The sequence below is a fragment of the Pollachius pollachius genome, assembly GCF_949987615.1.
Source record: "Pollachius pollachius genome assembly, chromosome: 3".
Classification (NCBI taxonomy): domain Eukaryota; kingdom Metazoa; phylum Chordata; class Actinopteri; order Gadiformes; family Gadidae; genus Pollachius; species Pollachius pollachius.
In genome coordinates this window covers 26,341,573-26,367,320 of record NC_136936.1, presented here as the reverse complement: position 1 = coordinate 26,367,320, position 25,748 = coordinate 26,341,573, and the positions used below count along the sequence as shown (strand labels likewise).

At 45.5% G+C, this 25,748-nt stretch overlaps 1 protein-coding gene across 1 annotated transcript in view; it reads right to left on the bottom strand.

Moving 5' to 3' along the window:
- Positions 1-6,195: 6,195 nt before the first annotated feature.
- lrrc75a (leucine rich repeat containing 75A) overlaps positions 6,196-25,748 on the bottom strand; it is a gene marked incomplete at both ends in the record, with an annotated part of 104,417 nt that continues 84,864 nt past the window's right edge. The window contains 2 exons of the mRNA XM_079731899.1: positions 6,196-6,939; positions 7,945-8,218. Of these exons, the coding sequence (XP_079588025.1) occupies positions 6,196-6,939; positions 7,945-8,218 (1,018 nt within the window). The remainder of the gene's footprint in view (positions 6,940-7,944; positions 8,219-25,748) is intronic.

Below are 25,748 nucleotides of genomic sequence, written 5' to 3'. Positions count from 1 at the left end.
GCATGCCTAACAGTTGACATTAATGCACCCTGTTCACCAAATGTGTACATTCTTCTTAAAGTTAGTAAAAACCTATTACATAAAATCTGTCTGTTTGATTACAGGTGCTCTGAGGAAAAACTTGGCGACACGGTCAGCCACGGACGCGGAGGTCACCAAAAACGCCATCAGGTGGTTCAACCTGGCGGCGGATCGGGCGGCGAGGAGACGTGTCCCTCCTCCACCCATTAATAATTAAACAATCTTTTGATTGAACTTCTTGTACTTCTTCCACCAGTTATTCATTTTCTGATATTTTAGCTGTATATAGCACAGCATTTCATGTTGTAGCCTAATAGATAACATTTTATGTCTGCACCGACCTATGCCTATAAAGCACTAAATTAGGCTTTGACCACAAAATTAATGTAAAGTAGCCTAGCCAACGTAGACTACTTAACAACAACAGAATAGGCTATAACCTATAATTTTCCATAAATGTAAAGGTCAATTTTATATTTCTATTGAGTAGTGATTACTTTGTACAGTAAATTGATGTCTTGACTTGAAACTTTTCAGTTATTATGCCTATTGACAATATTGTTCAGTTAAAAATACAAGGCAATGCATATTTAAACTTATGCCTATGTTGCTGTAGTAGCCTAGGCTAGGCCTAGTGATAGTTTTTAGTTTTATCCTATAGTTTAGTTTATCCTATTTTATCCTACAGCAAGAACAGAAGGGATATTGAAAATAAGAAACGGGTCCAAAACGGACCCGGGCCAGATGAGCCAGGATCTTTATGAGTCCGTTGCGGATCCGCGGCGGATGTCGGTATACATTTGCGGGTCCAAAACGGACCCGCCACGGGGGTAAGGTTTTAACCGCGGATCCGGAGCGGATGCAGCGCGGAGCCACTGCGGATCCGCGATCCGCCTTCGTAGCGGATCCGTCACTGAGGGCAAGTGGACGCCGATACGGGTCCGTTTCGCGGGTCCGTTCCGGAAGCCGCAATACCTCCGCGGCGGATCTGCCGCGGAGTTCTTTTGCTGTGTGGGCAGCCTCTGACACTTAAGACATCGTAACTAAATCATTGTTCAACCTTTAACCTTCGTTCAAAAAATAAAACAAATCTACACACTTCTTATCTTCAATAATATCTAAACTGAATTTCGATACCATTAATGCTTTCTTCAGAATCACAGTTTAAGTTTCATATCGGCTTCGTTTCAGTTGGTCTCATTGGATTTACGTTGACGCTGGAGGTGAGGACGTTCAGCAGTGTTCCCAGATTGGGCTGTTTTTCCCGCTCTTTTGGGCTACTTTTGTTTTTACTTTTTTTTTACTCTACGCACCGGCTCGCTATTCTCTTAAACTCACACACACACACACACACACACACACACACACACACACACACACACACACACACACACAGAGACACACACACACACACACACACACACACACGCAGGGCAATACATTTGACCTTTTTGATTCTTCAGTTCAATTTATTTTACGTTTCTGCATTTTTAACAACGCTTTGTGCATTTCATTCAGCTGTCACTTTATTTGTTTCCAACCATTTACATTTTCTTAAATGGTATGCATGTTAACATTGTTTACTCCATTTAGACTTTTGTTCAAATCCCTTCACTTGATTTAAGCCATTTAACGTTTATTTATGTCTTAATCTATGTGTCTTTATGAAAAAATACTTTTAACCTCACTTTGTACTACAGCGCTCACCGCATTTTCTGCAGGAAATGCATTTTCTAGTTAAGATTGATATTTCCTCGAAAATACCCAATGTCCTCAATCAACCTGTAAGCATCCTTGAGCAAGATAACTACTGTTCCTAAATAACATGTTTTTTCTTTGCTAAATTAAACTAAATAATTTCAGGCTAGAGGACGGAGGTATGCAAGCTTACCATGCCCAATAATAGCCATGGTTATAAAAATCATATCACTTGCAGGTAATCTATTCATCGATTTTATGTGACACTTTGTGTACATAGGCTACACCATTTCTAATGATGACAAGGTGCAACCCATGTTGTAAAACCGTTTGGATTAAATGCAATGGACCACAACTTAGTGATGGGTCGGTCGCGAACGAGCCTGTTGAAAGAGCCGGCTTTTTTTAGTGAACGATGGGAGTCGGCTCCCGACTACATCCGTTTCTTCTTTTTTTATATGTATAAAGTTTGCCCAGGCAGAATGATATGAAGATCTCCACGCTATGGATGCTCCGTGCATGCTATGCGTTTGTGAAGTGACTGACTGTCACGTGCATGCATGTGACCAATAAAGTGTGGATAGATAAGGATCATAACCTTAAGCAAGCAGCGAGGGGCGTTCATATGCAATGGAAACAATCGGCTACAGCAGTTTATTGATATTAGAAAATGTAATTTTTACTTTTGAATACTAATAGGATGCATTGAGTAATTTAAGGGATATATAGGCCTACACATACGAATCATAAGTCAAAACGGGCTACATTTGGCTGAATGATAAAAGGTATAAGTGGTAATATGAAGAGCCGTTTGGGAGTCGAAATAGCCAGCTCTTGTTGGTGATCTGATCCAAATGATCCGGCTCCCTTAAAGGAGCCGAAATTCCCATCACTACAGCTTGACCAAACTCCCACACACAAGCAAAACGACGTAGGCTTGGCTAAAAAGAGTTTGCCTACATTTAAATGCTAATTTTCAAGTCTAGATTTGAGTTGATGTATTGGTTTGGCTTTCGCCTCTCTAAACTGGGCTTTAGGGGTACACTCATCATTTCTGTATAGTCCGTTTTGACGGTGATCTTCAGCAGTCAATCGATCCCTGTAGTCCAGTGCACAGAAAATAAATGTGTCATGAAATACTTAGGTTTTAACACAGGTTTTAGATGCTGTAATCCAGTTTATTGCAAAGTTTGAAGTATAAATGATTTATAGAGCAGGTGTTACATGCGGACATGTAGGATATCTCTTGATTGTGTTTGGTGATGGCTGGTTTAACCTGTGACATTGGTTGTTCAATACAACAGGTGTGCAGCCTCACCCAGAGTCTAATCAGTCTGATTCTTAAACCAACTTAACACTTTTATCACTTCTATCTATTATTATTATACTTTTATCATACTTACCAAGCTCACCCTTTATGCAAAGTATGGAAGCCTCATGGTGCTGTAAATATAGTCTGACCCTGCTGGGTGAGGCCTGCCGTGGCTCTGTGGCACAATGCTCTGCAAGAGGACTACTGTTTGAATCCGTCCTAGAACAAACATATTGAGACACGGCTCATATGATGTCCACCATGATGTAATCATGAGGCCATGCTCCCTATATATAGGATCCTGTTATCATTGCGTGTAACTTTACTTTTATTGGAAATTTGTCCTCTGAGAAATAAAAAGAACCCCACAAATATACATTTTCATGTTAGATAATTTAATTGTAACATTCATGGTAAAACAACAAACCAAGTGTTTACTATTCATAATAATGCCAGTCTTTCATATTCAAATAGGATAATCCAAAATTGAAAACTATACCAAAATAAGAGATGTGTTCAAGGAAAAGAGAAAAGAAATGATGGTAAAGAAAATAAAAAAGCGGAAAAAAGGAAATTAATGAGGGAAAAAAAGAGGGTGATATGGAGAGAAAACAACCACCATTTGCATGTTATATATCTTCAGTGTTCATTCTTTGTGTCTTCAGTCCTTTCGCACATCAGAAATATCATCATCATCATCATCATCATCATCATCATCATCATCACCATCATCATCATCCTAAATTATTGTCATTCACTAATTTGAAGTTTTATGTTTGTGTGTGTGCTTCTAAAGACAGCAGAGGATTCCTGAAAAGGTTGGCAATACATGATTGATAAGGTTGGTGGCAGACTGTGAGTGAGGAAAGGAATCCTTGTGCAGAAACCATGGGACAGTGAAACACAAACCTAAAGCAAGCTAAACACAGGCTGATCCAACACCACACAGCTGCAGCCGGAGATGAACGGCAGTTTTAAGGTAATTAGGTAACTACTGTGTGGCCTACTGTTCCAGAATGTTACGTTGCTTTACTGTTCATCTCATCAATACTTGAGTAAAATTGAGGAGATCTTTGTTGTGGTTCAGCAAGGCTACGATTGCTGGGGTAAAATATGTTTTAGAATGTTAGTTCAGTTAAAAATCACTTCACCTGAAGTCTTAAGGGAATATATTTTGTCATATTTCATATTCTTTGGATCATGTGTTCATTCTGATATTGAGAGTAGTAGCTTAATTGTAAGGGTTAACATTGCATTTCTTGATTCATTTTTTTCTGGAAAAGTGTTATAATAGCAGATAGAAAACCACATAAACCTGAGAATGGCTTATAGAAGAACCCAGAAGTTTTTAAGAAGCTGTTTTTTTTTTTCATACAACAGAGACATTTTAAATATGCTAATAGGTTTTGGACTATTACCAACCACCACACATTTTGATGTGTGGTGGCAATATAAAAAAAATCAACAATTACCAAATGAGGAATGTGTGGTTCCTCTTGGTTGAGCAGAGAATGGCTTTAATTGCAGAGATGGAATCGATCCAATTTCAGGGACTTTCTCACATTACCTGTTTTGAATCATCATTCTTTCATGATGTAGACTGGCAATCGTTTGACAAAGGGTTGCCTCTTATCTGAAATATTTCTATTAAGAAGCCAATGGCAGACATTCACTTTAGTATACAATTCCTCTACATGAGTGAACTAAGTATGAACTTGTGCAGTATATGGAGAATGCCATCTTATGTTTTGCCTTTGGCTCAACAATTATTAAGACTACTTGATACGACTACTTGATACAAGTGGATAGAAGCAATAGCCGTGGGAAAGCTACATACTGCATATAAGGGAATAATAGTTGGGGGTCAACCCCACACAGAACAGTGGAGCTTCACTGTACCGCACAACCTCACTGTATATGAGCTACATCATATTACTGCATTGCAAAAGCACGTGATGCATACATTTGCATGGTACTGCAGAGCCAATAATAACCCGGGTTAAGAAAAAAATGACTTATTAATATTCAGCACTTTGTCTCATTACATAAACAAAACATAGGACTTTACATGTGACAGCACTGATATCAAGGACGGCTAGACACTCCTTCTCAACTGGCGAGGCTTGTCCCCAAACTTTACATTTGATTGGGCAACCACCATTGCTTACTTTCTTACCCAACCAGATGGTCTACTTTATTTACTTAGGAGTAAATATCTTCTTTTAAATCTTTTTAGTGTGTTGGAGAGTTTGGCTTCTAGGAGAATAACTGGTAAAGTGCAGCTTTGATATAGGGATAGGTCTTGACAGCAGTTTCTTTATCTAAGCCATTGGTTCTCAAAGTGCGGCCTGCGGGCCAATGCCGGCCCGCAGAACCATTCCTGGCGGCCCGCAATGATATACAGATGTAAGTTAAAAAAAATAAATAAAAAAAAAAGTTTATTTTATTTTTTATTATTATATCAATATTAATTTTACAGGAAAAAAAAATCTCACTCACAGGGGCCCTTAGTCAAATTCTGGGTTCCTAAATTGGCCCTCAGCTGTCAAAACTTTGAGAACCCCTGATCTAAGCTGTTTTTTGCCTTATATTCTATGTTATATTTTGGTTATATTTATTCTTTCTATATGCCATTGCATATATATAACAGCCTTTGTTGTTTGATGTTTTGTTCTAAGCTATAGTTAGGTACATTTTTGACATTTGACTTACTCTCTTTCTCTCTTTTTTATATATTAGTCACTTTCACACGATAATCAAACATTTCACAGGCACATGGGTATTCCTCCAGTTGCAGGAAAGGAATATTAATGTTAAAGCCCAAATGAGATACATTTCACACATGGCAGAGGGAACATTCTACCTGGCTTACCCAAGCTTTATATTAACACTGGAAGTCCTATTCTACTCTTGGAATCCTTGGTGTCTGCAAACCTAAACAAGCCACAAGTCATCAGCAAACAGCCTTATGAGCCACAGTTCCTAGGGCCCCTCCTGATAGGTGGCAGAGCAGCCCAAAGTACCCAGACTGGTCCAACCTTCCACTAGGTTCTTCTGTCCACAAGATACCCCAGTGGACCTGGAACATGAGAAGTGTTCTACATCCCTATGGGAGCTCCTCTAGAAGAGCTCTGTAGTCTCTACGGACCACGGGGCCACGGCCATCAGGTCAAATGCTGCAATTGCTTGGCGGCATCCCCCAGGTCATCGGCCTCCACTCTCATTGGCTCGACGGCCCCAGAAGAGGAGAGCTGCGATTGGCTGGAGAAGGACAGGCGTGAGGAGTGGCTCTGTGTGTCGTCTTCCTTGTCGGCCTTCAGAGCCTTCTTTCTGCACTGACCCCGCCCCCCTTCTTTCTCCCCCCCCCCACCGTCCTCGTGTCCGTCCTCCTCCTCCTCCTCCTCCTCTTCCTCCTCCTCCTCACCGGCCCTTATGCACCTCCTCCTCCTTCTCCTCTCCCCAGCCCTTCCTCCTCTCCCCAGATCCTCGAGAGTCCACATGCTCTCCTCCTCCTCCTCCATCTCGTCCTCAGGGCCCCTCACCTCACGGTCAAAGTCGAGCAGCTCCTCCATCATCTCCTCTATCTCCAGCTCCCCGTCCATCTCCTCCTCAACCTCCGACCGCAGCTCGTCCATGCTCTCTGTGCGGTTGGCCTCGTCGTCCGTCGCCCCCTCCTCCTCCTCCTCCTGTCCGGCCCGCGGCTGCCCCCCCTGCTCCCCTCCCGCCCTCCTCTTGGGCCGCTCAGGTGGCTCGCTGGCCTGGCTCTCCCCGAATTCCAGGATGGTGGGCAGGTTGCCTTGCTTGGGGCAGCGCTTCCGCAGGCTGACCAGGAAGGGCTGTGGCAGGGAGAAGATGTCCACATTGTTGCCCAGGTCGATCCACGTCAAGCTGGGGAAGCTCCCAGGGTCCTAGGAGGTCAATCAGTGGTTACTACGGTTCTTTAAGACTAAATGGATCATCATGGACGGATCAGCTCAACGCATTTAAAAAAGTCTTATAGGCCTTTGAAAGTAAAAGATATAATGGTTACATATTGGACTCCAAGTCCAAGATAACTTTGCTTGTTTGTTTTAGGATGTCGGACTGTAGCATACCGAAATCTGTAGCTCTATGATTGATAGTAGAGAGAACACACTGCTTGCCCTCTCAGTGCTGATTGCAGCTAATGCAGATGGTTGATAAAGCAAAAAAAAGTTTTATTAAGTTGAACTCTTAAAGGTAAAGTGTGTAGAAATGAGTGGCATCTAGCGGATGAACTTGGCGGTATGTTTAAACTAGTTCACTATTCAGATTTCCGTTACATTAGAATGATCCCTTTATATCTACATATAGGCAAGGCCTATTCCATGGAGGCCGCCATGTTTAGAAGCCCAGAACGGACCAACAGCTCTAGAGAGAACGCCTTAAAAATGTTCTCGCTTTGGTCTAAGAGTTGTAGGAAAGAGAGTTGGTATCCAAAACGAAACTTTAGTGATACAACAGCACACTGTCATGTTACCCAAAACAACCTATATTCACTTACCGCAGTGAATATAATGTTAACTTGCAGTGCAAGTAAACATTGGCTTGTAGGGCTGACTGCTATCAAGATGAATGATCAGAACATTTAATAGATAGCGATCATTAGAGGTCTTTGAATGTAGTTGACCACTGTGGATGATCAATACATTTAATAGATATAGTAATAATTAGAGGTCTTTGAATTGTTTGTAAACAAACTTAAGTAGGTGCTTTCCTCCGCCAACATCAAACCAACTCATTATCACACCAACTATCCCAAACCTGTACACAAAAACAAAAACAAAGCAAATAAAAAAGGCCTAAACTAAACCCACAAACACAGACATATAAATATATATATAAACCTAAACAAAATAAATAAACCCACATAGACCATTAAAGGAGAGCTGTACCTTCAGGGCGTCGGTGAGCTCCTTCAGCACGGCCCTGGTCAGCCAGTTCCCGTTGAGAGCCAGGGTCTCAAGGTGTGGCAGGCCGGCCAGCGTGGGCAGCAGCAGCAGGAAGGCCTCGTCTGTGAGCTCGGTGAAGCCCATCTCCAGGCTGACCATGCTGGCCGCGTGGCGCCGCAGGTGGCCGCAAAGGCGCTCCATGTCCCTCGCTGCCAACGGGAGGCCTGATAGGTCCAGGGCCCCGCTGGGGGGCGGGGCTGAGAGCACCAGCTTCAGACTGGAGACATTAAGAAATGTGTAACATATTGTATTTTTATATTTATCATATCAGGGGATAAATCATTGCAGTACAATCTAATTAGATGGACAGGGAAGTTCCATTTAACAATGGTATTCAGTAGAAATTACATGAAAAAATGCATAAAAAGATTTGTCAACAATTCATCGCATATTTTGTATAAAAGCACAGGCAATTAACCAAGTTAATGGAAGCTAAAGACATAAAACAGAGGCAGGGATCTTGGTGAATTAAACACCAAAGTGGACAGAATGAAGGAACATTCTGCTCTCATGTCGGCAGATAGTGAAATCCATCTCCGCCCACTAACGTGCGGCCCCTGATGAAATGGGGTCCAGTTTGTTCTGAATAGTTGCTTCTTCAAAACTAGTGCCAGTGACAACACAAGGTGGAAGTTTGTCTACCGCTTTCTCTGACAAGTTGACAAGTTAACCTTCACGTAGATGACAGGCAATAAAAAGCTGATAATATCATTGAATGTTCAAACCAAATGCTAACCCAGTGAACTCCCCTTCAGGACGCACAACAAAGAACTTTTCTTGATCTGGGTAAGACATGTTGGCGTATCCCTCTTCTCCTATAAGGACAAATCCTTAATCCAGGGGGTTCCGATTCTGCTTCTCTCTACAGATAAGTATGACCTTGAGCCCATTGAAAGCCTTTTCCAAAAATGTAAAAATAATAGGAACAGCTCTAGGGGGACAGAGTTTCAGTTAGTCCCCGTAACAGTCTGCAAAATTTCTAAATAGCAGCGGTACCCAAGGAAAGTGTAGAACTCGACGGACCAATTAATGCAGTTCGGAGATAGATTGAATAACAATGTAAAAAGATAAACACAAATTGGCACACAATTCTTTTCTCTGGAGAATATGTTTTTGCTTGACTACTTCCAAACGGATCCGGAAAGAGCAAAGAGAGCTTCACTCTGATTGGCCGTTTTTTTAACCACGTAAGGGGAGATATAGGAAAAGCAATGGCTGCACAGCCAAGGCCGGACTGAAACTCTGAATATCTGGATGGTCTTTCCATTTCACTCCTTTTCTTTTGCGAACCATCGCCTGAATCAATTCTCCCTTGAACATTTCCTACCCATTTTCCTCCCGTATCTCTCTCTCTCTCTCCAAAATTGAAGGATGCTTCCAGTGAAACCACAAACCTTAATGAACAACGTGCAGGATGCTGAACACCGTTGACACCTGCATTGGTTCAAAGCTTTAACGATAACATGTTTTTTCTGTGCTAATCACATCAAGTTTGAATGCAGGCCTACGGTGGTTGGGCCTACGGTAGTCTCACAAATAAGACTTCCGATTGACATCTAAAGTCTTACTTCAGACAAGCTCAAATCGGGGGGATTGGGCATTTCACTTTCTTTCACTTTACACCTCGACCAGTACCACACCTCTACGTTTTGACCAGTACCACACCACTACGTTTCGACCAGTACCACACCACTACATTTCAACCAGTACGGTTCACACCACTACATTTCGACCAGTACCACACCACTACGTTTTGACTTGTACCACACCACCACGTTTCGACCAGTACCACACCACCACGTTTCGACCAGTACCACGCCATTACTTATCAGCTAGTACCACACCACCACATTTCGACCAGTACCACATCACTACGTTTCAACCAGTATTGTTGCTGGGGGTCCGCAGCAATACGTCGCTTGGAACGGGTCCCAACTAGAAGCAACGGTTTCTTACTGCCCTTTCCCAAGCTCTATCCATCATACGAATCCCCGTCTCCACCTTGACCTCTGACCCCACTCCATGTGGAGCATTAATAGAAGAGCAGAAGTGTGGTGTGGAAAAAGCCATGAGAGGCTGGGAGATTCCCAGTCCTGGTGTTGATGTAGTCTTGGATGGCTACCCAGATCCCACACTGGAGGGGAAACATTGTCGAAGGAAGAGGATGGGGGATGGGGGGTGGCGGCGACTGACGTCATCCAATCCTGTCTGGACACTGACCAATGGAATGTTTTGGATGATCCGTTGCTAAGAAACAGAAAGTGCATGGGTGCATAAAGTGTGCCATATATTGGACTGATTACTGGTTATACTACTCATAGTTCATTTCCATTTTGCTGGAGTTTTAGAAGCTAACAAATCAATCACTTTCTATCAATATCTATCAATCTATCTCTCAGCCTTCCATCCATCCATCCTCTTTCTTAGAGTAAAAAGACAGAATGATCCACTTTGCAGAAACCCTGTGTTTAGTATGAGCCTTTGGGATTCTGTGTGGGCTGAAATTGATAATTTCCCAAGTTCAATTTGCGATTCTCATTCGATTGAATTTTGTTGCTTTTGAGTTAGGCTCATCAATCACACGATGACTCATGTCATCAGACAACACGCGTCATACACAAAGACACCACTGGCGCTGCACAGCCGACACAGAAGAAGGGTGAGATGACAAATGAAAAAATTATTTGAATTGATCCATGGATCTGGCCCTGAGAAGGACTTTGGAACATATGCTTCACTCATCGACCTGGGTTCTCTGCTGCTATTTCTACCTTTACTTCTTAGAAACCATTCACCCATCTCCTTATCATCAACACTGGCATCACTGTGTATCCTCATCTCACAGTACACGATACATAACTCTGCATAAACAATGCAGCGTCTATACCCTCTCTCTCTTTCCCTTGCATCTTTCTCTCCTGTTTGGTTCATGACTTTCTGTCCCCGGTCTATGTGGATCCTCGCTCTTCTATCAGCAATATGAGGACTGCCTCCTTAAAATACACTCACAGGGTGACTGGGAGAGAAAGCTGTGATCCACTGTCCCACATCTGCCCATCCGTCTGTCTGCTTGTCAATCCTTACCACTTCTACAAGTTTTTCTGTCAGTCCACTTCATACGGTTAATATATTGTGTGTGCATGTGTGTGTGTGCATAAACAACAATGAAGGAGAGAGAGAGGGAGAGACAGAGACCACACATTTGCTGCAAGGTAGAAAAGAAATAGGAAACCCTGTTTTTGTTTGTGGTTTAATGGTGATTTCATGAATCACTAAGCAGAGAGTTCACCAAACAGCTGTCCCACGTCAGCACTTTTCCATCCCTCTCCTCCTCTGACTCCACACAGCGTGAACCGGTGCTTCATCCAGCCACTAGTCAGCAGGGCTGTAGTAAACCAGAGGACATTTGGGTCCGAATCCACACAGGGTGAATCGGTGCTTCATCCAGCCACAAGCCAGCAGGGCTGTAGTAAACCAGAGGACATCTGGGTCCACTGACAAATCCACCGGTCGACAGGGGAAAAAATCAAATTATCTCTAGACTTTATCAGCCACAGTGCATTCTACTCTTCCTGGTTGCCTACATATCATGTTAGTGCTGTTTGGAGGACATCGGTGGGTTTCATATCCAGTCATGGTCCGATTGGGTTAGGACAGAGCTTCATGAAAAGCAGGTCTCACCACACGAGCCACAGAGCACTGTGTCGGGCAGCATCACGTATTTGAATGACAACACGTTAGAAGATTTTATTCTAGGTTTTGTTCTATGTTTGATATACAGTGGGGCAAAAAAATATTTAGTCAGCCACCAATTGTGCAAGTTCTCCCACTTAAAAAGATGAGAGAGGCCTGTAATTTTCATCATAGGTATACCTCAGCTATGAGAGACAAAATGAAAAGAAAGAATCTAGAAAATCACATTGTCTGATTTTTAAAGAATTTATTTGCAAATTATGGTGGAAAATAAGTATTTGGTCAATAACAAAAGGTCATCTCAATACTTTGTTACATGCCCTTTGTTGGCAATGACAGAGGTCGAACGTTTTCTGTAAGTCTTTACAAGGTTTTCACACACTGCTGCTGGTATTTTGGCCCATTCCTCCATGCAGATCTCCTCTAGAGCAGTGATGTTTTTGGGCCACACAGACTTTCAACTCCCTCCAAAGATTTTCTATGGGGTTGAGATCTGGAAACTGGCTAGGCCACTCCAGGACCTTGAAGTGCTTCTTACGAAGCCACTCCTTCGTTGCCCGGGCGGTGTGTTTGGGGTCATTGTCATGCTGAAAGACCCAACCACGTTTCATCTTCAGTGCCCTTGCTAATGGAAGGAGGTTTTCACTCAAAATCTCACGATACATGGCCCCATTCATTCTTTCCGTCACACGGATCAGACGTCCTGGTCCCATAGCAGATAAACAGCCCCAAAGCATGATGTTTCCACCCCCATGCTTCACTGTAGGTATGGTGTTCTTTGGATGCAACTCAGCATTCTTTCTCCTCCAAACACGACGAGTTGAGTTTTTACCAAAAAGTTCTATTTTGGTTTCATCTGTCCATATGACATTCTCCCAATCCTGTTCTGGATCATCCAAATGCTCTCTAGCAAACTTCAAACGGGCCCGGACATGCACTGGCTTTAGCAGGGGGTCACGTCTGGCACTGCAGGATTTGAGTCCCTGGCGGCGTAGTGTGTTAGTGATGGTAGCCTTTGATACTTTGGTCCCAGCTCTCTGGAGGTCATTCACTAGGTCCCCCCGTGTGGTTCTGGGATTTTTGTTCACCGTTCTTGTGATCATTTTGACCCCACAGGGTGAGATCTTGCGTGGAGCCCCAGATCGAGGGAGATTATCAGTGGTCTTGTATGTATTCCATTTCCTAATAATTGCTCCCACAGTTGACTTCTTCACACCAAGCTGCTTACCTATTGCAGATTCAGACTTCCCAGCATGGTGCAGGTCTACAATTGTGTTTCTGGTGTCGTTTGACAGCTCTTTGGTCTTGGTCATAGTGGAGTTTGGAGTGTGACTGTTTGAGGTTGTGGACAGGTGTATTTTATACTGATAAGGAGTTCAAACAGGTGCCATTAATACAGGTAACAAGTGGAGGACAAAGGGGCCTCTTAAAGAAGAAGTTACAGGTCTGTGACAGCCAGAAATCTTGCTGGTTTGAAGATGACCAAATACTTATTTTCCACCATAATTTGCAAATAAATTCTTAAAAAATCAGACAATGTGATTTTCTGGATTTATTTTTTTCATTTTGTCTCTCATAGCTGAGGTTTACCTATGATGAAAATTGCAGGCCTCTCTCGTCTTTTTAAGTGGGAGAACTTGCACAATTGGTGGCTGACTAAATACTTTTTTGCCCCACTGTATTTGTCATGATCTCCCCTCTCAGTCATCCCATTCACCTTAGCTCCCAGTGTTTTTCCACCGGCCCCTCCTTCTCCTCACCCGCTCATCAGTCTAACTCTCCTCACCTGTTACGCTCAGCTTCCTCTGATCACTAATCAACCCAGTATTTAGACTCTCCTCTCATTGTCCTATGTAATCCATACTAGGCTCTTCAGCATTTTCCGGAATGATTCCCCGCTATCGACCCTGCTTGTCCCCAACCTGCCTGCTCTGTCTCTCTCCCGGTGATCGACCCTACCTTCCGCCCCCGACAACGGATTATCGACCATGCCTGTCCCCAACCTGCCTGCTCTGTCTCTGTCCTGGTGATTGACCCTGCCTTCCGCCCCTGACAACGCATTCTGACTGCACCCTGCCTGTCTTCCGTCTGCTCGTTTCTATCACCTGCCAGCTCCCACGGCGTGTCCTCCAAGGACACTCCGTGTCTACCCACGAAGCAAGTTTACCCCACTGTGATATTGTCGAACTGTCCATAAAGACAATGTGTTAAATAAATGTCATTACCGACTGTCTGCCTGCCTACGTGTGCTGCATTTGGGCTCTCCCAACCTGTTACAGTACAATCTGGCCCGACATAGACCTAGCACACACCACTGAGCCGCTGGCACGACTGGGCCGAGTCGAGACTCAGCTCAAACACCATGAGGCGATCCTAGCCTCCACCGCAGCTGATGTTCGGCAAGCAGCGGCGAATCAAGAGCAAGGGTTTGCCACGTTAGCCCAGCAGCTCACCACCGCCTGCCTCCCCGGATCCACCTCCGACGGCACCGACGCAGCATGGTCCTGTCTCTGAACCTTGGTCGGGGTTCCCGAGCGCTACACCGGTAATGCGGAGGGCTGTAATCCGTTCCTCACAAACTTTTCTATCCTCTTCGATCTCCAGCCCAACACCTTCTCCTCCGAGGAAGCCAGGGTGGCGTTCTCCATTAATCATCTGCCCTCCTCGGTTGACGGCATCATCGAGCTGGTTTACCGTGTCGACAGACGCATCCAGGCCAGATGACGGGAGAAGCGCTCGGATCGTCGTCCGACCAACCGTCCCTCAGCTCTTCCCCGGTCGCCATCTCCTCCTGCCGCCTCCCACGAGGGAATTCAAGCCCATGCAGATCGGCCAGGCCAGTCTCATCCCAGAGGAGAGAGAGAGACGCCTCTGCCTCTACTATGGTCAAAGGGGAAACTTCCTATCCTATCCTATCCTTTAAGTGTTCAGTAAAAGCTCAGGCTCACCAGTGAGGGAGGAGGTCCTTGAGAGCCACAAATCCAAACCCTCCTCCAACCTACGTCCCCTGTGCCAAGCCCGACTACTGTTGCCTCAGGGCTCCCAGACTCTCGCCACACCGATAGGTTCAGATGTGACCATTATTGATGACGATCTAGCTCGACAGCTGAGGGTCGATCAAGTCCGCCTGCCCTGTCTGGTTCCAGTCAAGGCTTTGGACGGCCGCCTTATGAAGACAATCACCTACCAGACGGTGCCTATCCACATGCTCCTCTCTGGCAACCACCATGAGACTGAACAGTTCCACATCCTGCAGTCTCCTCGCCATCCACTCCTCCTGGGGTTCCCCTGTCTCCGTCGTCATAACCCCCACCTCGACTATACCACTGGGGCTATCCTAGGTAGCAGCTCATCCTGTCATCAGGTCTGCCTGAAGTAAGCCTGAACCAGTTCCAGCTCTGCACCTGACATGTTGGGGGTCCCCGTGGAATACCTTGACTTCAGGGAGGTGTCCAGCAAGGCCAGGGCTACCTCTCTTCCACTGCATAGACCTTACAACTGCGCCATCGACCTCCAACCTCATATTAGGCGGCTCTGTATGAGTACAGAGCCGCCTGTACTCCCTAGCCGCCCCTGAGAGAGAAGCAATGGACAAGAACATTAATAATTCTCTGGCGGCGGGCATCATCCGCCCTTCCTCGTCCCCGGCAGGAGCTGGGTTTTTCTTTGTTGCAAAGAAGGGTAGGACACTTTGTCCTTGCAATGACAATAGGCTCCTGAGTACCAGCCGGGTCAAAAGATCTGGCTATCCACCCGGGACCCCCCCCGAAGATGGAATCAAAAAAAGCTGGCCCCATGGTTCATCAAAGTGGAGAGAGTCATCAATACGGCAGCTGTGTGGCTCAAGCTCCCACGCTCCATGCGTGTTCATCCCTTCTTCCACGTGTCCAAGGTCAAACCAGTTCGGGAGATTGCCTTGGTCCATGTGATGCCTCCTCCTCCTCCCCCTCGTCTCATCGACGGGGGTCCAGCCTACAGGTTCCGCCGCCTCCTACGGTCCCGTCAGCGTGGTAGAGGGCTACAATACCTGGTGGACTGGAAGGCCTACGGTCCGGGGGAGAAGTCCTGGTTCCCAGCGAAAAACGTACCGAACCATGCCCTGGTCAGAAGTTTCCACCAGGAGCATCCGGACCAACCCATCAAGACCGCCCGTACTCCCCAGCCTCGGGGTCTGCCTCCTGGACCACTTCCTCTGCTCAACACTTCTGACAACGAGTCCTAAGCCGACAACGTCAGCTACAGGGACCCCTCTATTGACGAGGGTGACACGCTCCAGGAGCCGAAGATGAGGATGGAGGTCTCTGACGAATATTAATGTTAAATAATATATTATTATTATTATTTAACATTTATGTTAAATAAAAGTCATTAATGACTGTCTGCCTGCCTAGGTGTGCTGCATTTGGGTCCTCTCCCGACCTGTAACAATATAAGTTGACGCTGCTATGTGTTCCGAGGTGCCAACACTGATACGTTCAAACTCCAAGCCTATCGGGCATGAACACCAAGGTTGACGGAGCATCACACTTTCTTTGTGTTTTTTTGTCTAACTTTTAATGAAATGCTGCCACACCAATGCCTTATGTGGGTGGTTTAAATTAGTTTGTAGCCGATTAAATGTTCAGTAAGTCTACCAGCAGTCATCCTTAAGTTGGGTGAGTTCAAAGTTGTGAAAAACAGGGTGTTGACTAGGGTTGGGCATCGAGCATCGAGCATCGATTGGAACCGGGACTAACATTCCGGTTCTCCCGGAATCGTTCAAATTTTAAAATTTCGATTCCTAGTTTTGATGCCCAGTCCGCCGACCGGAAGAAGAAGCCGCCGAAAACTAACGAAGAAGAAGCTTCCGGAGAAGCCGCGAAACTGTTTATGCTCACGTAAACATGGAAACTGTGCGGCGGCGCTCGAAAGTGTGGCTTAACTTTAATAAAATAAATGACAATTCGGCTCGGTGCAACACCTACAAAACGATTATATCGTGCAAAGGAGGGTGTTCAACCAACATGATTAAACATCTCCGGGGTCATGGTGTAGAGATAACAGCGTGCCCTGTCTTTGACGCGCTGCGCCGGCGAGAGAGAGTGGAGAGAGAGCTGCAGACATACCAGGAAATTCCACCGGCCATTATGTCTGAGGACCCTGCTGCATGGTGGTGGAACTTACGAAGGACTTATCCTTTGCTGGCAGATCTTGCTTTCTCATATTTATGCGTTCAAGCTTCATCTACACCCAGCGAACTTGTGTTCTCGACTGCAGGAGACACTATCTGTCCAGAACGCTCACGCATACTGCCTGAGAAGGCAGATATGATCATTTTCCTCAACGAGAACTGTTTCTGATTTTATACTGTACCTGCCGCTAATCTGGGCTAGGTTGTACAAGTTGCTCCTCTTTGTTTGTTCGATATTTTGCACCAGGTTAGCCCATCAGTGGGAGCTCAGTTACATGTTTAAGTACCTGCAGGATGTCTAAATGTGAAGTTTTCAAAAATGAATTAAACTATCTTGTGAAAAGTATACCTCTATGAAAAGAAAATTCATAACATTTATATTCATTTCATAGATTTGATATTTATATACTAGTTGAAAACAGCCCTGTGAGAAATTCAAAATGAAGTTCATAAAAAGTAAAAATTTCATAGAATTAAAATTCATGGAGAAGTTCAGACTATTTCATCCAGAAAGACCTCTGGTTAGCTAGCTCATTTTAAACATGTAAACTTTTTTGACCCTGCCTCTTAAGAGAATCGGAATCGAGAATCGTTAGGAACCGGAATCGAAACGAGGAATCGGAATCGGAACCGGAATCATTCAAATTCAAACGATGCCTAACCCTAGTGTTGACCTCCCGTCTTATAAGTCTTAGAGTCTATTAAACGATACGATTATTATATCAGCAACTATGGACCCTTGAATATTAGTTTTATTCGTGAATGTTATTTGTATCACAATATTCCCCCCACTCAAAAATAAAAACAGTCAGCATATGTCTCTCCTGCCCACGAAAATAATCAATTAAAAAGGCCTCTGCTTTCTCTCACCCCGAGAAATTAAGGAATATATAATATAATATAATATATGAATATATTTTCTACAAATGTAGGCTAGAACAACCTTGCGATATTTATATCAGGGTTCTCCACGAACAATGTAGGGTAAGAGTGGCGCTGTGCCACCATACTCCTGTCCAATGCCACCCTGTCACAGTTCATAACAGGGACGCAGGCTTTTAGTTTGAGTTGTCGTTTGATTCCATTAAAATTAAAAAAAACTCTGGTGTATTGGAATAATGCTTAAAAAAGAGTTGTGTGTAGGAAGTCTCCTTCAGATCCACTCTGAATCCGACTGGGTTTGGGCAGAGCTTCAAAGCACGTCGCACACCAGACGGGCCAATAGCAGACTCTTAATAGACTGAGGACACACTTTGGATGATTCCAGTCTAACAGAATGGCTGTTGACGGATAAAGGTTTTGAGCAGTGTTGGAAGATATTGTGCGGCTGTATGGTAGCTCTCTCATTGAAACCCCCCCCCCCCCCCCCCCCCCCCGAAGTTCCAGTTAAGACACTGACCATTTAAAGGGGACATATTATACCACCAGGTGTGAGTGTGTGAGTGTGATTAGCCCTTAAAAGACCTTCAGTCCTACCCAGTGGACTGAGGTAAACGTTGCTCATCTATCCAGCACAGATCTAGGTGGACACGCCCACTAGTGATGTCAGAAGGGGCAGATTTTCAAAACGGCTTGTAAGGGCTAATCACACTCACACCTGGTGGTATAATATGTCCCCTTTAAAGGGCATTCTTTCATATTATCTTGAAACTAAAAAGGTTGGTTTTATAAATTGTGAAAGAAATGTTGCATTAACACAAGAGCCACCCACCTCCCCCTTTGGAAATTCTTCTTTAATCAGAAGCAGGAGAAGTACCCACATGTGTTGCACCTTCCCTGTGTCCATCCCCCAGGCAAAGTGGAGGAGGCCATACATGAACCCCCTGATTCCTCCTCATCAAATGATGATGACATGTTTTTCAATATTACTTCATATTAGGCTTCAATGATTGTACTGATGGTATGTGACCGTAAACCTTCTCTAAAACTTTTCTTCTTACGATGAATAACAAATATATTATATTGATAATAATTGTTTCAATGTTTATTAAAAAGCCCTTGATGCTTTTAGAATTGGATTAGTCTAAATAGGTGAATTCTAATTCACATTCTTTAACTTAAGGCCTTTATGCCCTAGCATGTGGCCTTTATGAAAAACCTCAAACAGTCAATATGATTTACATTAAGACCTATATAGGTAGCAATTCAAGAGGAATAAATCAATCCAACTCTCTGTGGGCTGCATTCAGGAGGGACTGCCTGGTTTCAGGCTAAATCAAGGTCACATACTCAGAGAGAGCAGTGGACAAATCATATTAAACATTGGAGGATGCAGAGGACCATCAACCTCATTAATTACAGAAAGAAGCAGAAATTTATGAAGATGGCAATGGGGACTAGAGAGAGTGGGAAGGAGAGAGGGTGGGAGGAAGGGAGGAAGGAAGGGAGGGTGGGAGGAAGGGAGGGAGGGAGGGAATATGGAGGAAGGGAGGAAGGGAGGGAGAGAGGAAGGATGGGAGGAAGGGAGAAGGAGTCGGACAGAAAGAGAGACATAATGAGACAAGGGCGCTTGTAGCATTTACACACACACAGACACACCACATAGACACACACACACACACACATACACCAAGCCATATAACATGTGTGTGTGAATAGTGCCTGACAGACATCTGACACAAGTGAAAGACAGATGGCTTCCTAATGGTAAGACAGAAACGTAGAATGTGTTTAAAAATAGAAGTGCAAATGGAAATGTGTTTTCCAAGATTGACACAAGGTTGTGCGTGCGGAGAAGAGTGTGTCAAGCCCAACACACACCGGCGCCGAAGCGGTTCGTCAAAAAGAACAACCCTATTATTTTGGACGTACTAGCACACACCGGCGCCGGCTAGACACGCGCCAGCGCGCCGCCCCACTAGGCTTCATGCCACTGTTCTATTCCCTAGCGTCGCCACCCATGAAAAAGTGCTTTTTTAAAGCTGTTTGGTGCATCGCGGCTTGATACAAGGTCCTGTACATATGTACATATACTGTAAGCACAAACAGAGGATCATGGGCATCAGGGCCATATAGGTAGTCATAACTGGCATGACGTTATGGTAGCCTGTACCGACTAAGTTTGTCGATCTGCTTCTTTCAAAACATTATCACAACGCTGCTAGAATTCGGTTATTTTCAACCACACCCGCGCAGCGTGTTACGCATACCCACAAGGATTGTGGGTATTTGGGCACTTTGAGGATCCATTGATGCATCCTGGAAAAATCTCGGAATTCTCCAAAATAAAGGAAGCGAAAAGGGTGCGAATTTCAGAGTGGCCTAAACATTGGAACAGTGCTTGTCGGCGTTCTATGACGTAGCGTCCTTAAATTGGCGGCCGTTGAGCATTCTTCCTTCACTTTGAAAAACAGCCTTAAGTGCAACAATAATGAATGACCCCGCCCCCGTGTGGATGGAGAAGAAGGAAACATTTGTCTTTCGTTCACTTCAACATAAACTCTAAATATTAGCCTTTTTCTCTTCTGCCCAAATTGAGAGGACATGGTCAAATAAAGCAGAAGAACTTATAGAATATAATCTATTTCAATGCGCCTGTTTTGTTACGCGTACAAGGTTCATGTTACAGGTATGCGTTTCTATTCAGGACGCGTTCCCTTTAAGACACTCGGTTCCAATCGGCCTATTGCGTGACCCCAGGAAGTAAACTCATTTTGCGTCTAGTTGGTTCAGTGTTCCGTTGAAATATGTAAATCCAGAACAATCTAATTACTACCACGCCAAAATCTTGTGCTTTACATAGCATCGTTGGTACGTATTTTGACTTCATTTTAAGGTAGTAATCACTATTTTGACAAGTTTGTATAGTTTTCATTGTAAGACACTTTTATTTGTGTGTTGCAGTTTCACCTTTTCCCATGTGCGTCCAATAAACCTGTGGAAGTGAGATATACGTCTGCAGAGTCTTGGTGTTTTGGGAAAGAGTTTAGCTGGCCATCAGGGTATTAACAGACATACCGAGGACGGCACAGTGAAACAATGGCTAGATAGCAAGCGAGATAAATCAGAGCTAGTTGGAAGCCAGCCGACATGACGTCGTCACACGCATCCAGTGGACGATCAACGGAGCATTCTCTACAGTCAAGTGCTACAGAGGAGAGTTTGCATGGAAGTACAGCAATACACGAAGACCCGCACAGCGCATCGTTAAGGACACACTCGCAAGTATGTTGTTCAGAGAGATCAAGTTCATCATCAACGGGGTCTGCAGCAGTCAGAGCAAGAGCAAGAGCCGAAACAGCTGAGGCACGGCTATCCTATGCTGAAGAGGAAGCTAATCTGAGGCTACAACAAGCTAAGTTGGAAGTGTCTTTAGAAATGCTCAAACATAAAAAAGAGGCTGCGGCAGCCATTGCTGAAGCAGAGGCATTTGAAGCCGCTGCTGATGTTAAGGATGAGTGACATAGTTGTGACCTGAACATAGACTCTGTTCCTTTAGAAGCCTCACAACGCACAAAGCAGTATTTGCTTGATCAACTTAAAGAAAGGGATTCAAAATTACAGTCATGTGATAACGGTGACACACGAGCAAAGACAGCGCCGGTCGCTAGCCACGTGTCACCTCCACCACTAAAACCTGAAGCCAGTCCTTTCTATCCGCATCAGAACAATACTGCTCCACATTGTCTGGTCTCACAGCAGCCTTACATCAGCACATACGAGGACAGCCACGAGCCATTCAACAGGCTGCCTGGAGACATTCGTCTACCTCAAATCAAGTCCAGCGGTGAGCATGCTACTCCTGCACACCACTACAGACCACAAAATCATAACACCAGGCCTTCTCCCGCACGCCACGCCATACCACCAGACTCCAATGACGGCAGTTCACACATAAATGACTGTCAGGTATCTGGTCCGCCGTGAACTTGTGGCTACAGGCTTGCTTCACTTCAATGACAAACCCCAAAACTACAGAGCATGGAAGCGTTCCTTTTTGACTGCCGTCAGCGGCTTAAACCTGGAACCGAGCGAGGAGATGGATCTTCTACTAAAGTGGCTCGGGAAGGAGTCAGCCGAGCATATTGAACAGATAAGAGCCATACACATCAATCGGCCAGAAACAGGACTGGCCATGGCATGGGAAAGGCTCGAGCTAACATATGGCTCAGCCGAAGCAATAGAAAATGCTCTGTTCAAACGCATTGACAGCTTTCCAGAAATAATGAACCAAGATGGACCTAAGCTGACAAAGCTGGGCGATCTACTGATGGAACTGCTGGCTGCTAAAGCTGAAGGAGACTTACCAGGCCTAGCCTTCCTTGACACGGCGAGAGGCGTCAACCCAATTGTACAGAAACTCCCGTCTCGTCTCCGGGGCAAGTGGGTGAACGTTGGTGCAGCCTACAAGCGTCAAAACCAAGTGAGCTACCCTCCTTTTGGCTTCTTTGTCGATTTTGTAAGCCAGCAGGCTCGCAATGCAAATGATCCAAGCTTCAGCCTCATCGGCTACACAGACACGGCCCTCAGAACAGAGAGGATAGCGTGGAAGCCGAACAGACAGCGGGAAGTGTCCGTCCACAAGACAGATGTGTTACCCAGAGCCACATCTGACACGGGTGAGCCTCCAACAAGATACGGCGACGGCGACAAACTGTGTCTGTTGCACAAAAAGCCACATCCTCTCCGTAAGCGCCGAGCATTCAGAGAGAAGCCCATTGATGAGCGCAAAACACTCCTCAGAGAAAACAATGTGTGCTTTAAATGTCTCTCTTCCTCGTCTCACATAGCAAAGAATTGCAAACTTAATGTCCAGTGTTTCGAGTGTAAGAGCGACAGGCACAATACAGCGCTTCACCCTGGACCCGCACCCTGGCAGCAGGAAGCTGACCCTGCTTCTGAGTATGGCGGGGAGGAGAATCGAGCTTCACCACAGTCTCAGGTCACCAACAAATGCACGAAAGTCTGTGGTGGGGAACTCACAGATCGCTCCTGGTCGAAGATATGCCTCGTCAAAGTGTTTCCAGCCGGCCACAGAGAAAAAGCAGTGAAACTGTATGCGATCATTGACGAGCAGAGCAACAGGTCACTGGTTCGCCCACAGTTCTTTGACATGTTCAATGACCAAAGTCCAAGTGCTCCTTACACACTAAGAACATGTGCTGGAGTGAAGCAATCAACAGGCAGAAGGGCCAGTGGCTATGAAGTGGAGTCTCTGGACGGAACCGTTCGCGTCCCATTGCCAAGCCTCATAGAGTGTGACGACATACCGAACAACAGAGAGGAGATTCCGACCCCCGAAGTAGCTCTTCACCATGCTCATCTAAGTTCAGTGGCACAGCTCATCCCAGACATTTACCCACAAGCCCCCATTATGCTTCTATTGGGATGGGACATTATCAGAGTACATAAAGTCCGCAAACAGGTGAATGGCCCTCACAACCTGCCTTACGCACAGAAGTTAGACCTGGGGTGGGTCATTGTTGGAAATGTTTGCCTAGGTAATGTCCATAGACCGCTGACTATTAGCACGTTCCACACAAACACCATAGAGCTGCAACGGCCCACTCTCTTTGACACGTGCCCCAACGTGTTCCATGTGAAGGAGAGGTTCAGTGAAACCCAAGCCACCAGTGAGCCTCCAGCGTATTCTGAGGACCAACCTTTCTGTGAAACCGACCACCTTGGATGCACTGTGTTCAGGCGGACCAGGGATGATAACCAGGTGGCTCCCTCCATTCAAGATGCAACGTTCATGAAGATAATGGATGAAGGACTGCGAAAAGACTCAAGAAACAGTTGGGTGGCGCCATTACCTTTCAAAAGCCCACGCCCACGGCTCCCAGACAACAGGCCACAGGCGCTGAGGCGTCTCACATCTCTCAAGCGTAACTTTGAGAAAAAACCTGAGATGAGAGACCACTTTCTCACCTTCATGGACAACATGTTTCGGAATGGTCATGCAGAGTTAGCCCCCCCTCTCTGCCCGGACAAAGAAAGGTGGTACCTACCAACATTCGGAGTGTATCATCCGAAGAAACCTAAGAAAATACGTGTGGTGTTCGATTCCAGTGCTCAGTACGACGGCGTATCACTAAACAACGTGCAGTTGACAGGACCTGACCTGAACAACACACTACTGGGAGTGCTGATTCGGTTTAGAAGAGAGGCCATCGCTTTCATAGCCGACATAGAACAGATGTTCTATTGCTTCCTGGTAAGAGAAAAAGGCCGTGACTTCTTACGTTTTCTCTGGTTCCAGAACAATGATCTCTCCAAAGCCATCGTGGATTACCGAATGAACGTCCACGTCTTTGGTAGTGGCTATTCACAGCCTACACAAGTCTGTTCAAGGCAGCGAGTCTCCAAGTCGAATCTGAGGCTCCACAAGATTGCAGCAAACAGCAAAGAGGTCATGGACGCCTTTCCATCCAGTGACCATGCAAGTGACCTCAAAGACCTTGACCTTCATGCAGACTTGCTACCGCTACAGCGCAGCCTTGGGCTTGACTGGAATCTCAAGACAGACTGTTTCCTTTTTAATGTCTCCAGTGAGACCAAGCCTTACACCCGGCGGGGTGTCTTGTCCACAATCAATAGCCTCTACGACCCACTTGGATTTGTCGCGCCTGTCACGGTCCAAGGCAAGGCTATCCTGCGGGAGCTCACGGCGGAGAGCGGTGACTGGGACGCGCCCTTACCTCCAGCCATGGAAGATGTCTGGATATCTTGGAGAGCCTCTCTGTCCGAGCTCGCTGAGCTTTCCTTCCCAAGGCGCTACACAGAAGCCTCGCCGTCATAGCGGTAAGAAGAGAATTGTGTGTGTTCTGTGATGCGTCAGTTAAAGCTATCGGTGTTGTGTGCTACCTCAAAGTGACTGATAGTAATGGAAACAACCAGATTGGATTTGTAATGGGCAAAGCCAAGCTGGCCCCCCGCCCTGAACACACAGTGCCAAGACTTGAACTCTGTGCAGCAGAGCTCGCTGTTGAGTTAGCAGACCTGGTCTCAGTAGAACTAGACCTACAGCTTGATGCCGTAACCTATTACTCAGACAATAAAGTTATCCTGGGCTATATTAGTAATGAGACCAGACGCTTTTATGTCTATGTCAGCAACCGGGTGTTACGCATCCGAAGATCCTCCCGACCAGACCAGTGGCGCAACGTGCCTACAGACCTGAACCCTGCAGATCACGCAACACATTCCGTTCCTGCTGGCCAACTGAAGCACACCAGCTGGCTTAGTGGTCCCAAATTTCTCTCCAAACCGGAGCCCAGCAATTCTGAGAGCACTTACGACCTTGTTGACCTGAGCACAGACCCAGACATCCGCCCTCTGGTTTCTGCCTTAAACACCACAGCCTCACACAAGCAGCTGGATTCACACACTTTGCTAAGTTTTTTACCTGGAAGTCATTAACTCGAGCAGTCACTTGCCTCGTTCACAAAGCCTGTCATTCCAAGACATATCACAGAGAGAACAGAGTATGCAAGGGCTGGCATTACTGCAAAGCTGAATTCACAGTCGAAGAATCAGAGAAAGCGTCAGCTGTAATCATCCAAGCAGTTCAACAGGAAGTTTACAGCCGAGAGATGAAGTGCATTCAAAAACAAGAAAAGATGCCAAAAGCAAGCCCTCTCAGAAATCTGGACCCGTTCATTGACACACGTGGCCTTCTCAGAATTGGAGGCCGTCTTCATCATTCAAGTCTTGATCAGAGTGAAAAGACTCCCCTGATTATTCCTGGCCAGCATCACATCACCACTTTGCTCATCAGACACCACCACCACGAGCAAATCCACCATCAAGGCCGTCACTTTACAGAGGGGGCAGTCCGTTCAGCTGGCCTTTGGATAGTGGGAGGGAAGAAAAGAGTAAGCAGCATTATCCACTAATGCATAATATGCAGAAGCCTCAGAGCTCCACTCAGCATCCAGAAAAT